Source organism: Panthera tigris, chromosome B1 (assembly GCF_018350195.1).
Source record: "Panthera tigris isolate Pti1 chromosome B1, P.tigris_Pti1_mat1.1, whole genome shotgun sequence".
In the NCBI taxonomy this organism is placed as follows: domain Eukaryota; kingdom Metazoa; phylum Chordata; class Mammalia; order Carnivora; family Felidae; genus Panthera; species Panthera tigris.
In genome coordinates this window covers 39,763,794-39,776,578 of record NC_056663.1, presented here as the reverse complement: position 1 = coordinate 39,776,578, position 12,785 = coordinate 39,763,794, and the positions used below count along the sequence as shown (strand labels likewise).

The 12,785-nt window shown below is 42.7% G+C and overlaps 1 protein-coding gene and 2 long non-coding RNA genes across 5 annotated transcripts in view; 2 read left to right on the top strand and 1 right to left on the bottom strand.

Moving 5' to 3' along the window:
• The first annotated feature begins 2,053 nt into the window (after nucleotides 1-2,053).
• On the top strand, nucleotides 2,054-6,806 carry LOC122237894. Its single transcript, XR_006216627.1, has 3 exons — nucleotides 2,054-2,252; nucleotides 4,998-5,256; nucleotides 6,641-6,806. It is a non-coding gene; the product is annotated as an uncharacterized LOC122237894 (long non-coding RNA).
• The window catches only part of INTS10 (integrator complex subunit 10), a 32,416-nt gene continuing 22,264 nt past the window's right edge, over nucleotides 2,634-12,785 (bottom strand). For 2 of the 3 annotated variants that reach the window (XM_042983331.1, XM_042983332.1), the window contains 4 exons: nucleotides 10,872-10,951; nucleotides 9,394-9,556; nucleotides 8,252-8,345; nucleotides 2,634-3,024 (listed from right to left, as the gene is read on the bottom strand). In XM_042983331.1, the coding sequence (XP_042839265.1) occupies nucleotides 2,868-3,024; nucleotides 8,252-8,345; nucleotides 9,394-9,556; nucleotides 10,872-10,951 (494 nt within the window). In that variant the 3' untranslated portion in view covers nucleotides 2,634-2,867. Of the gene's footprint in view, nucleotides 3,025-5,222; nucleotides 5,301-8,251; nucleotides 8,346-9,393; nucleotides 9,557-10,871; nucleotides 10,952-12,785 lie in introns of all 3 variants that reach the window. The other variant, XM_042983333.1, reaches the window with a different exon arrangement.
• LOC122237895 lies at nucleotides 9,508-10,577 on the top strand. Its single transcript, XR_006216628.1, has 2 exons — nucleotides 9,508-9,605; nucleotides 10,330-10,577. It is a non-coding gene; the product is annotated as an uncharacterized LOC122237895 (long non-coding RNA).

The following is a 12,785-nucleotide window of genomic DNA, read 5'->3' as shown; positions in this document are numbered from 1 at the left end:
GTTAGGCAGGTGAGGCGGGGGTTACTCAAGGGGAGGAGGTGTGGTCAAGGTGAAGGACACAGAACAAGATGCAGTCGGCAGGCGTAGGCCCGCCCTTTCAGGTTTCCCACCTTTTATGGCTGTTCTTATATTTGCTGTGGTTTGTAGCCATGCCCTTCTACTTCGATACAGGAGGTAGTTTTCCTTCTGATATTTAATTGAACTCCAAAGGTGGTTCAGCTTGTGAACTGGTCCCTTCGTCTAGCCAAATCCGGCCTGTGTCAGCTCTGCGCAGGTACAGTTTGTATCAGTTTAACATATCCCAGGTGATGCCCGTCCCAGGTCAAAGAGAAAGCCAGCTAATGAGCTGAGGGCAGACTAATACTACTGCAGTAGGGGCTGGTGTGAACTGAAATCGTTTCCTGGAAAAAAAGGCTGGAGACGTTAAAGGCTGGGTGTGCGGGAAAGCCACCGAGGGCGTGATGGGGTCGGTGTGACTGTCTGGATTTGAGTTGGTGCTTCTTGTGATGGGAGGTGGTGGTGCCAAGTGCAAAGTGCCCGCCTAAGTGAGGCCCTTTTTCTCCTGGATATTTACATTTCAGAGACAGCTCTGGGTGGTAGTTTTACATCTCAAAGGGCAGCGGAAGGATTTATAATTGCCAGCTTTCTAAAAATAACTGCCCTGGGGGGGGGGGGGTTGTTCAGAGACCTATCTGCTCACCATATTTTGGCTGTAACATGTTTTGGCTGCAGCTTTCTCAGGCAGGCATTTTAAGGGGGGCCTACGTCACCCTGGGTCCATGGACTTATGGACCAGCTGCTAGAAGCTGTCCTGGAGTTGGGTTTGGATGGGTCCTCATGTGCCAGAGGTCTGCAGCCTCCTCCTGGCCCCTGCCTTGTCTGCAAACTTGATCTGAGTTTCCGTTTTACTCTATGGCGTTTCCCCTGCAATTCTTCACACAGGAGGGGCACCACTGAATTATAAAAGATGATTGGTTCTTTTTTATACCTACACATTTGGGTATCAGAAAGTCTTGTTTTCATGTATACTGCCCCCAAACACTGATCTGAGTAAGGATTATAAAACCAAAAGGTAAGAGTGTTTAATTTGAAAGCTGTTTTGGGTCCAACACACTCCTCGATAAAAACAGGATGGTTTATATATTTGTAATCAACATATTAAATTGGCAAAAACTTTTAAAACGAGCTGGGGGAATATTTTCTGAAAGCAGATGTCTATTAAACCACTTTACTGATTTTAATACAGTTGACCTGTAGCAGGATTCTTGCACAGGGAGTCGTGACACAGAAGTTTTTCTTTCCAGGAAGCAACTTTATTCCTGCCAGCACCATTCAGTTGGGTTCCTACCCAAAGAACTGAGTCCCGAACACCACATGGCATAGTTTTTATGTATTTTTTACTTCTTTGTCTCCCATATTTGGTAACACAAAAACATGTAGTCTGATTAAGTGGTCTCATGTTACAAGGTCCTGAGGGATGTGGTCAATAGAATAGCAAGGTTGTCTTGAGGTTTTTTTTTTTCTTCTTTAGGGAGGGGACCCTACCACAGACCCCTGAACAACAAAGGTTTGAAAAGCACGGGTCCATTTATACATGGGCTTTTTACAGCACAGTACTGTAAATGTATTTTTTTATGATTTCCTTAACATTTTCTTTAGCCTCTTTTAAGTTTATCTTAGAGAGTGAGAGAGAGCGCATGCAAGCAAGGGTGAACAGGGGAAGGGCAGAGAGAGAGGGAGAGAAAGAATCCCAAGCAGGCTCCCAGATGCAGGGCTTGAACTCACGAACCATGAGAATATGACCTGGGCTGAAATCAAGAGTCAGACGCTTAACAGACTGAGCCACCCAGGCGCCCCTCTAGCATACTTTAAGAATATAGTATGTAGTACATATAATATACAAAATACGTGCTAACGGTTTATGTTATCAGTAAGGCTTCTAGTCGACAGTAGGCTATTAGATAAGTTTTGGAGGAGTCAAAAGTTGTATGTGGATTTCGACTGTGCAGTGAGTGGGGGGCATGCCAGCACCCTCAGGGGCCCCCTACATCGATCAAGGGTCAACTGTGTATCTAAAATTTTTAATGCACATAACTGAATAACTTCTTAGCCTTTCATTCTTAGCCCCTAGAAACAATATTTGTCTGATGTTTACCTGACATACTTCAGGACAGCAAAAGAAGGAGATAAACCTGAGAGCTAACACTTGCCGAGCACTTGGGACAGTTGTTCATCCACAGATTTCACAAGAGGTAACACTTCTTCACAGCTGTGAGGGGAGTGCCTGAGGCACAGAGTTAGCCTGTCCCAGAGTGGGGGGTGGGGGGGTTGGGGAAGGGCAGGAAAGGGCTGGGAGTCAGGGGCTAGGTGGAAGGGAGGAGGTGCCTCGCCCCCCCCCCACTGGCTGCTCCTTCACTGGAAGTTTACTCAGGTTCATTTTGGCACAAAAGTTTTCAGTATTAAAACTTCCTGAATGAAAAGGTCTGAAAAGTATTTTGATATGTAATACCTACCAAAGCCTAACTACGGAAAAGAAAACCTTGAGGTCATGAATACTATCCCTTTAAGTAAAGTACACTCTTGTTCAGAATCTCACAAGAACTGAAATAAATTTTTAAAAGCCCCAAATTTAGAATGACTTTTATTTACAAAACAGGTTCTTTTGTTTTACAAAACTTACAAAAATGACTTAAAAATAGAAATAGCTTCTTAGGCTCTTGGGAACTACTTTTAAGCAACAAGGAGTCAGAACTCAGATGGTTTTCTTCTTTCTAAGAGTTGTAACAGCAACATTTATGAATGCTTTATCGCTTCACAAAAAAATCACACGGCTCTGCGCTGCCTTCCTCTGGTGGAAAGGGCTCTGGTCAGGCCAGAGTCTGAAGGAGCAAGATCTTCTCGTTGATGCAGAACCTGTGTAGCACCACCATCAAGTTCTCACCACAGCGGGACACCTGACGCTCCATGGCCAGGCGGAAGTCCTCCTTCACGCCCTTGGTGATGCCCCGAGTGACTGTGTGGTGCCTGAGGGCAGCGACAGGGAAACAGGTGGACACCACAGTTAGTGCCGGCATCACCGGTCAGTGTTTCTGGGGCAGGAGTAAAACCTGACTGAAATCTACGTATAAGTAAAACATTTAAAAAAGGAAGAAAAGCCCTAACCAAACAACCCCCCCTGCCCATTCCTTCTCAGAAACTTAAAACTAGACAGACATTTCCCCATTCCATTAAAGTCTCTTTTAAACACCCAAACATCCAGTAAAGTGCCACCCTCTTTGCTTCTGAACTCTTGCAGGTCTGATGCTAACGCATCCCTGTGCTGACTTGTGCACAGTTCTGTTACTCTGGGCCGCCTGGGTCCAGTGCACGTGGCCACACAGCTCCTGTCCGGACAGGCCAGCCGAGTGCAGAGGCAGCAGCAGGGAGGAGGGAGAGCAGAATGAGCCAGTCACCACACTGAGCTCGGGCCTGGGGCGCTGTGATAAGGCTCAGAGAGGCCAGGGGCTTGTACACAGCCACTGTGGTTCCAAGCGGGTCTCTCTCCCGGTGATGCCAGAACAGGACAGCTCCGCTAAGTGCTGAGCCCACCCAGACTCGGTCTGTGTGAGAAGCAGCGGGAGGAGCTGGAGGTCCCAAGACAAGAGTCTGGCAGCGGTGGGAAGAGAGAAGCAAAACCGCCAAAGAACAGCCAGTGGCCTGCAAAAGCCTACTGGGGACCAGATGCGGTCCACGCGCTCAGGAGGCGTGCACCTTTGTGGAAGGCTCAGTGGGAGCGCACGCAAAGTGTCTAGCTACGCCCGGAAGTTGTGCTGCAGAGAAGGAGCTCACAAAGGAAATCCCACAAAATCCCAGAAAACTTAAGGCACCAAAATGAAGAAAGGAAAAGAAAACTCTAGCAAAACTCAATGGGTTCAGTTAAGAGGAGAGGAGTTTTAACTACCAGGTGAGTAATGTAGTAGGTGTAGACCAATAGAAGGCACCTCCATTCCCCGTGTCTCTACTGCCTCACTTCCCTCAGACACACTAACAGGGATTTTAACTTAGCTTTTTATACACTGGCCAAAATAAAACTGTTGAAACCACTCTAAAATGTTCCTGATTTTTTAAAACTTGTATTATCATATAAAATAAAATACAACAGAAGTCAAAAAGTTACAATGCAACAGAAGTAAAAACAAAACTAGGCTCTGTCAGGCTAGCAAAGATATTACAGGACACTCTACAATGCCCGGCATTTTAAAGAACTATACAGTAAAACAGCAGCAGTGCCATGGAGAAAACACAGGGTCCTTTGTGGACATTTTCAGTGAAGTTGGCTGGTTCACTCAGTATTAAGGGCACAGTGTCAGTGAGGCTGAGGCCATGAGTCACACTGGGAATAGACATGGACCCATTTCAGCAGCCCTGAGATCCTCTTTTCTGCGTCTCAGACTGCAACCCCAAATGGGAGCCAACCCACTGACCACCCGGAAGTTACTGGTATTTGCAGACAGCAAACTAACAGGCTTTGAAAGCTCAAAGCAAATTCTTCCCTTAACACCAGTAAAAATATAATAAAATGTGTATCCTGCTGATGGCTCAATGGCATTGTTTCTACATATAAAGCAGTGCAACTCAATTATATTTCTATCAGAGTCTCTATTCCTCTGGTAAGTTTGGATGAAGATGAGAATTAGTTAGCTTTTGTAGTTTAAGGGCCGGATAAATCAGCTAATAAAGGCAGCATTCCAAATATTTTCAATTTAGAAAGGGAAGGTCTGAAAATCAGTATCAGTGGCAGGGAAATAGTGTGCTAAGGCCCAGTTAGACCAGAACATCAACACTGGTCACTAAGATGAAAAATCCACAAATAAAAATTTATTTAAAATAAGCTTCAGCATCCTTACATATTTATGAATGAATGCCTTATGTTTTATCAAAAGAGATAACACAGTCTAGTGCCTAACCTAATGTGCACTTTAACACAGTTTTTTAATATAACTTCCATTTTTTTCCAGATCCATAATGATTTTTAAATTGAACACAAAAACACTGGCAACTTATGGAAAAAAATAAGAAATGTTACAATATTACAACCAGATGGTTTGCCAAGGAATGCAGAACAAATTAAAAAAATAAATAAAGCATGAAAAAGAGCACTGAGGCACAGAGAGCTGAAAACCATGGGCAGTACAACATGTGGACAAAACGCACACTATGAGCAGGTGTTTTCCACTTGGTACCTGTCAGCAGTCTGTATGCTGGGCTGAAGCACAGGTAAGAATTCCTGCTGCAGTAACCCCATGGGAGGGCTAGAAGGCCTTTAAAAAACAGCAAACAGCAGCATTCAAACACCCACACCGACTCACCCTGCACTGCAAAAACAACACGCCAGAGAAAATGCACAAGACTGGAACAGACTATGCAGAAACCCTTGAACTTCCAGAGGGCCCCTGGCAACAGTGGTGTCTTGGGGGAGGACGGGAGAAGCTAGCAGCCTTCTCCCTGCACCTGCTGCTGGGGCATGTCCAGAGCATCTTGTTCCGGGGCCCCGAGCTCAGCGCACTCAACATCTGGTGTAAAAGCCACCGAGGAAGAGGATGGCGGGATGCAACTGAACAGCAGTGGGGCTAACACGTGAGAAGACACATTTCAAATCCAGCCTCCTTCACTCTCCACTCTGCTCAGGCCCCCGCCAATCCCATTGATAAACCTGGGGATTGCTGGTAACCATCGTTGCCAGGACTGAAGCCTCCAACTGAAGAGGCACTTCCAAGAGGCCTAGAGGGGCTGGCAACGTGTTTGATAAAGAAAGGTTGAGCCTGAATTTCAAAAAGTATTGAGAAAAGGAATAGATGGGGGCAAAAAAAAGTCTGGGACCCATGGCTTTGCAGAATTTCATAACAAAGATTTAGTGCACAGGACACTGTTTTTCCATTTTCATCTAGTCTAATGCCAACTAAGAGACTGCAAATATCAGCATAGAAATAGTTCTCTATTTTAAAATATGTAACGACAGAATGTCTATGTAATGAATAAAGGGCTTATTCCTTCTGTTGGTCAGGCCCCGGGTGCCCTCAGCATCGGTACTGTCCCCACTTGGCATCTGAGCAGGCCAGGATGGACTCACAACCTTACCCAAGGGGAGGGCTGTATACTGCTCTCAACACCTCTGCTACTCAGCTGGAGGCACCCCACAAAGATCTGTGATGGCTTCAGAGAATTTGTTTGGAACCCAAAGGGAAAAGGAATATAGATAGTTTTACTCAAGATTCAAATCCTAGCCCCCTTAGACGAGCTCTCTGGCTTTCACAGCATCCTTCTCCTGATGTAGTTTATGGGTAATTTGAAACGCAGGTTTCAAATGAACTTTGAGATTCACACAGCAAAGACTGGGCAAATTCCTACAAGAAATACGGCTAAGTAACAATCCCTATTCCTGCTTCCACGATGATAGAACAGCAGGCTTACCAAGAGGCTTAATGGTCTTCAACAGGGAGTTAGAAGAAATTGAAGTTTATAGTGACCAAGGTGGGGGAGCACGGAATTATCTCTCAAAGCCTAGACACGCATGCTGCGCATCCCTACCTTACTCTAAACAACCCTTTACAATGAGATCATCTGGGCGCTGAAAAGCCCCTGCTTTCGTTCCTTGTCCTAGGGGTTTCTGCAGGTAACCAGGTCACTGTTCAGCACCATACAAACTGCCTACAGAAGAAAGGTTCAGTATAATGAAATTTGAGATCCAACTGTTGATTTTTTAACAGCCCGTTCCCTCACATCTCCACAAATGGTTAAGCATTATCTGAAGTGAGAGATCACCTGTAAGTATAACCCTAAGTAAATGGAGTTGATGCTACTAAGGCTGTCTCCAGATTACAGTGATTTGGATGGTGAGTGTTACTGTGAATTAACTAAAAACCTATTAATAATAGATATGTTTTGTATATCCAGCCTCAAAAACTAGGAATCTTTTAAGCCCACAAAAGGGGTTACCTAAGCTCCCATATCAAAAAAGTCATCTTTATTCTCAAACACTGTTAAGAGTATTTTAATGATGCAATTATTTTCCCCATAATTCTTAGTTGTAGTCTTGCAGAAGAGAATGGAGAGAGGAAGAGGAGCATGTCCAGACCGGCTCACCTAAGCATCCTACTGTATAAAGGTCTTGTGTTTTTAAAAAAGAGCATTTTGTTCTGTTATTTTAGATATTTAGAATATTTATTAATAATATTTACAAGATGAAGGACAAAAACCCCATTTAATCTCCTCTCATTCTTTAGAATGGATTCCACAAGACCCTTTTCTCAACAGGAGTAATGTTTGCTATGCCCCAAATTACTGAGGTGATACATATCCAGAATGAGCATCTCATACTTCCCTCTCAACATCTCTAAGGCTCTACAAAGATAGAACAAGATGTGAATTTTTGCTCTCAATAACTGAAAACTTGTTCATGTCACAATTGAGAGAAAAAGGAAAATGTTTTCAGCCTTAGTAACACTCCCTTCTCACTCAGGGCTCAGTCTCTTGCAGTGACTCTGACAATGACTCACAGCCATGCTGAGTATGCAGGACGCAAAGGAGGAAGTATGAAAATAAAACTACACGTGGCATTTACAGCACAGAGGATATATTATCCAAACTACAATGAGTATTGAAGGATAGAAGCAAGATTTATGAGCTATTTAAAAATCATAAATGGTCACTAACTTTATCTAGGGGTGGGAGGGCATGCCTGAGACCAGGCACCCCACCATTATTTCTTGGGGCAGGTGTGTTTTGTGTGGGGGCACTAGACCCAGCTACTGTCCCTTGTGCTATGTAAGCAATTACTGCTTAGAAAGGCTTCAAATAAACACTGAAATCCAAGTATAGTTTCTAAATAAAGTCTGTAGTTTTCCCTAATCCAATACAACTTTAATTACACATGACTCTTCTTAATTAAAAACATCTATGTCTAACCAGGAATTTATAGGGTTACCCTGTCAATTTTGGAAAGGAAAAGATAATCATGAATGAGACTTCTGTTTAGTGAAAAGGTTTCAAAAGTGACAGAGGTACCCCAATTTGAACAACGTTTTACTGGAAATGTACTTAAGGAAACACCAAGTTTCAGAAGGTACCCAGAATCAACTCTACTCTCAAAAACAGAGACCAGGTTTGGATTCCTTTCTATTACATTTCTGAAAGACACAGGAACTTATAAATACTTCCTACAAGCACACAAAAGGTGAGCACTTAGCACAGAAGAGCAAGACAGCATGCTTACTTGATCAGCATTCCTTGATTGGGTAGTAATTCCAGATGGATTTTCCCACCTTCTTGAGTTCTTAAGTAGGCGAATTCCTCCAGCATATCAATATCTGCAGGCCAGATTCAGGTTAACCACATGTAGAAACAAGGTGCCCTGCTCTCTGAGATGTGGAACAGGCTTGCAGTGACTGCGTAACTTGCCCATGGCCAACCCGCTAACTAGAGTCAGTACTGGAACCCGGGTCTGTCTTGTTGCCAAATTAGTGATTCTTATACCAACCAAACCACCTCATTAAGATAAATTTATTTCTCATACAGATGCTAATAAAGACATTCTGTATGGTCATAACAGCAAAATCTGTTTTTGGTTTTTTTTTTTTAAGTAGGCTTCACGCTCAGCACGGAGCCCCACGTAGGGCTTGAACTCACAATCCTGAGATCAAGACCTGGGCTGAAATCAACAGTGGGACGCTTAACTAACTGAGCCACCCAGGCACCCCAGCAAAATCTTTTGTTTTCTTAGTAAGAAATGAAAGTGGCAGTGGTGTTGTATCCCTGAAAATAGTTAAGAAATCCTGCTCTAGGCGCTTGGACAAAGACAGCACATTCCTTACACCATAGGTGGTCTTTCCCTAGGAAGAGTATGAAATACAACACTTCCTCCCTAGTGTCAAAACAACTGCTGGGCTACACGCATGTTTGGTGGGGACTCAGTGGCAGCTGTAACAGCTGTGACATGGTGCTCTAACAGCTGACCCCCGGGGGACAGTCAGGGCCCTAAGTGAGGCCCAAGGAGGCCCTCTGCCAATAGATGAAGGCCAATGAACTGTTATATTCTATGGCCTCACAGCCAATCTGGGCCTGTCAGGAACCTGAAGGCTATTAATTTAGGCATCTTGGGTATCTTCCCAGAAGCCGCTGCAAGTGGAAAATGTATTTGGGCTACTAATATTCCTGATTCATTGCATCACCTCTGTGAAGCCTTTTATGACTCTCATGAGACCAACTGCCACAGTCCCATTTTTAATCACCATTCTGTCTTTCTTTCCCCCAGAGAAAACCATTATTTCTACCTAGAATGGTTGATTTCTTGTACCATGTGTTAATTCTATAAAAAAAAAGTCAGAATTTCTTATGCTTAAATAAGAAAAAGGATACTTGTAACATAATTGAAAAAATTCTCATATTGGAAATTTCCTTGTTGGCAAATCTTATTGACAGCTTTCAAGAAGAGATTCTCTCCCCGTGGCCACTCTTGCTGAAGCAAGACGATCACATGCCCCAGTGCCATGTCGTCCCTGCTGTCTGTGAAAGCTCGCAGCTGCAAGACAAGGATTTGTGCAGACACAGAAGGAAAAGGAAATCATGGGGTGATCTTAAATATGTCAAATATCACTTCCTTAAAAAATGCTGCTATATGGGGCACCTGGGTGGGTCAGTTGGTAGAGTGTCTTACTTTGGCTCAGGTCATGATTTTGTAGTTCGTGGGTTTGAGGCCCGCGCTGGGTTCTGTGCTGACAGCTCAGAGGCTGCAGCCTGCTTTGGATTCTGTGTCTCCCTCTCTCTCTGCCCTCCCCTGCTTGCACTCTGTCTCTCTCTCAAAATCAAGATTAAAAAAAAATGCTGCTGTATGAAAATGTGTGATATCAAGAACAAAACAGAATACCCGCTTGCTATGCAAACATCACAACTGCCTTCTGATGGGGGTGGGTCCTAACCAAAGAAACCTCGGTTCCCTCTGTGCTGTGAACAAGGTCTCTGGCAGCGCACTCCGTGAGCATTGTGATGGGAGCTGGATGTGCATGGTGGGCTGGAAGCTTAGTCTTTGGGAAAAGGGCAACAGAAGTTGAGTCGTTCTGTATATCAGAGAGAGGAATTTGGGGATTTCTTTTAAGGGGACGGTTGTGGGCCAGGGTGGGCAAGAAGCCTTGTAGGAGAGGAGGGTGTGAGGAGAACATGGACTGGGGAGAAGAAAGGCACTGAGCAACAAAGAAGGAAGCAGGTGTGTGAACTGGAGAAACGGCAAAAGAACTTTTTGTTCTAAATGAGCAGCGAGGCTTCAAATCACACTTCAAATGGTTTCTGTCTCCCCAGGTGATTCTGACCATGAGTTAAATCCGGGAATTATGGCCCTAAAGCAGAGACCCAATACTGCTGTTCTCCTGCTCACAAGCCTTGGTGAAATGCAGGCCGAGGCTCTGCTCCACCTGCAGCCACAGGCCTAGTGTTCTTCCGACAATCTTTAAACTGGCCCAGTGGTCATCTGGTGGTGGTCATCCTAATGCCTGGAATGCTTTTACCCCCCACATCTTTAGGATAATAAACTCACATCCCTCTACGAACCCAATGGCATTTGTATTCTCTTCTTCTAGCCAATACATTCTGACATACGTTAATGCATAAAGTATTTACTGAACATCACTATGGGCAAGGATATTTGCATAACTGTCCCACTATTCTTTGTAAACTGCTCAAGGATGGGGGTCATCTCCTACTCATTAGTGCCTAGTACAGTTCACAACTAGTATTTGTCAATTCCTAGCTCATGTAATCTCCCCACTACACCAGGTCACTCTAGATCATCACAGCAATGTTCCAAATTAAATTTCTTTCATGCCAATCAACTTTCAGCTTACCTTAAAACAAGCTAACATTAAATGCAGGCAGTACGGCATGATGGCCTTACTGGTACAAGGCAGAAGCTTCAGGTCTGAACCTAATAAAAAGTCCACAATATGTTTGTTATTATTGAAGAAAACAGCTTTGAAAAGCAAATGTTTAAGACTTTTTCCAGAAAAAAAAAGATAAGCAACAGTCATATGACTTCAAATATAGTTAAACCATGATTATATGTAGTGATGATGAAATTGGTTTTTTGAAGGGTCTCTGGATTTCACTTATCAATCTTCTTTCCTAACCCTGCTTAAATACTTTTTAAAAAACATTTCAAATGTATAGAAAATTACATAAAGAATATTACAAATACCACTGTGATCAACACTCAGCTCTATAAAATGTTAACATTTTGCTTTAAAGATTTTATATAAAATATCACAAATTCAGTTGAAGCCTCCTGTGTACCTTTTTAGACCATGTCCTCTTCCATCACCCTAATGTAACTATTATCCTGAATGTGATGTTTTTCATTTCTATGCAACAACAAAGAAGAAAGTTTTGCAAGCGTTCAGTTTACTATATAAATGGCATCATATTATATGCATCCTTCTGAAAACGGTTTTTGGTACTAATACCTATAGTTCTAGCTGACAGTTTTTACTCTTTATGTATTATTCTGCTATTTACATATGCCACAATTCATTTATCCATTCTTTTATGGGGGACACTGAGCTATCCAATTTTTCACTATTACAAACAATGCTGAAATAAACATTCTTATATACATTTTCTTGTGCACTTGTGGAAAAAAAACTTCAGGCAATAATTTTCCAACCAAGACCTTAATCCTTTCCTTTATGGTGTATGCTCTTTATATCCTAAATCCTTCTCTACCCTGAGGACAAAAGTAGCAAGAAATAATGGAGATGTTATGCACACATATTTACACATGTTTATGTATCTAAAACAAAAGGTTCATTGAACAAAGGGTTCAATTTAGCCTTTGTACAGGAGATGCACTCATTTTAATGATACTATTAGACTCTACGTCATTAAAAAAGAAAACATTTGTTTGAAATTCATGACCCAGTGGGTAAGGACCCAAGTTGGAAAGGCACTGATCTAAGAAATTTAACTAGAAGAGGTATACAACTAGGTAATGAGATGTTCAACTGCAACAGCTAAATTGGTCTCCAAAGTGTTGGTGTGAGTTTATATACCTTCCAGAAGCAGACAGGCAATGTGTGTCTTCATATCCTGGTAACCAGGGTTGCTACTTTCTAATCCCTGCATTCTGATGTGTGTGAAATGGTAGCTTACTGTTTTAATCTGAAGTCCCCATATTGCTAATAGGTTAAAAGTTTTCTTTTTTTTTTTTTTTAAAGTTGAACCTATGAACCCACAAGATCATGACCCGAGCCAAAATCAAGGGTCGGATGCTTAACTGACTGAGCCACCAAGGGGCTCTGAGCGTTTTTTCAAATAGTTTGTGGCCATTTGGATTTCTGCTTCTGTGAATCTGTTCGTATTCTTTGCCTGTTTTTCTGTGAGGGGTTGGTTGGTTGTTTCTCACTGGTTTGAAGGAGCTGTTTCAAAATTCTGGATGCTCACTTTTTGTTGATTCTGTGTGCTGGACAATTTTCTTACAGTCCATGGCTTAGCCTTTCACTTTGATGACACTATCTTTCACTGGTATTTTAATTTTACTGGGACTAAATTTATGTTGTATGCTTTCTGTAGCCTAAATCCTTCTCCACCTAGAAGGCACAAAGAATCTTTTCTGTATTTTCTTCTAAAAGTTTGGAAGTTTTAGTTTCCATTTTTAAATCTTAAAATTTAAAGAATTTTTGTGTAGTGTGAAGGAGGGATCACATTTCTGTTGTTTTTACATTTGGATCAATTATCCCAGCACCACTGATTAGATAAATTCACTC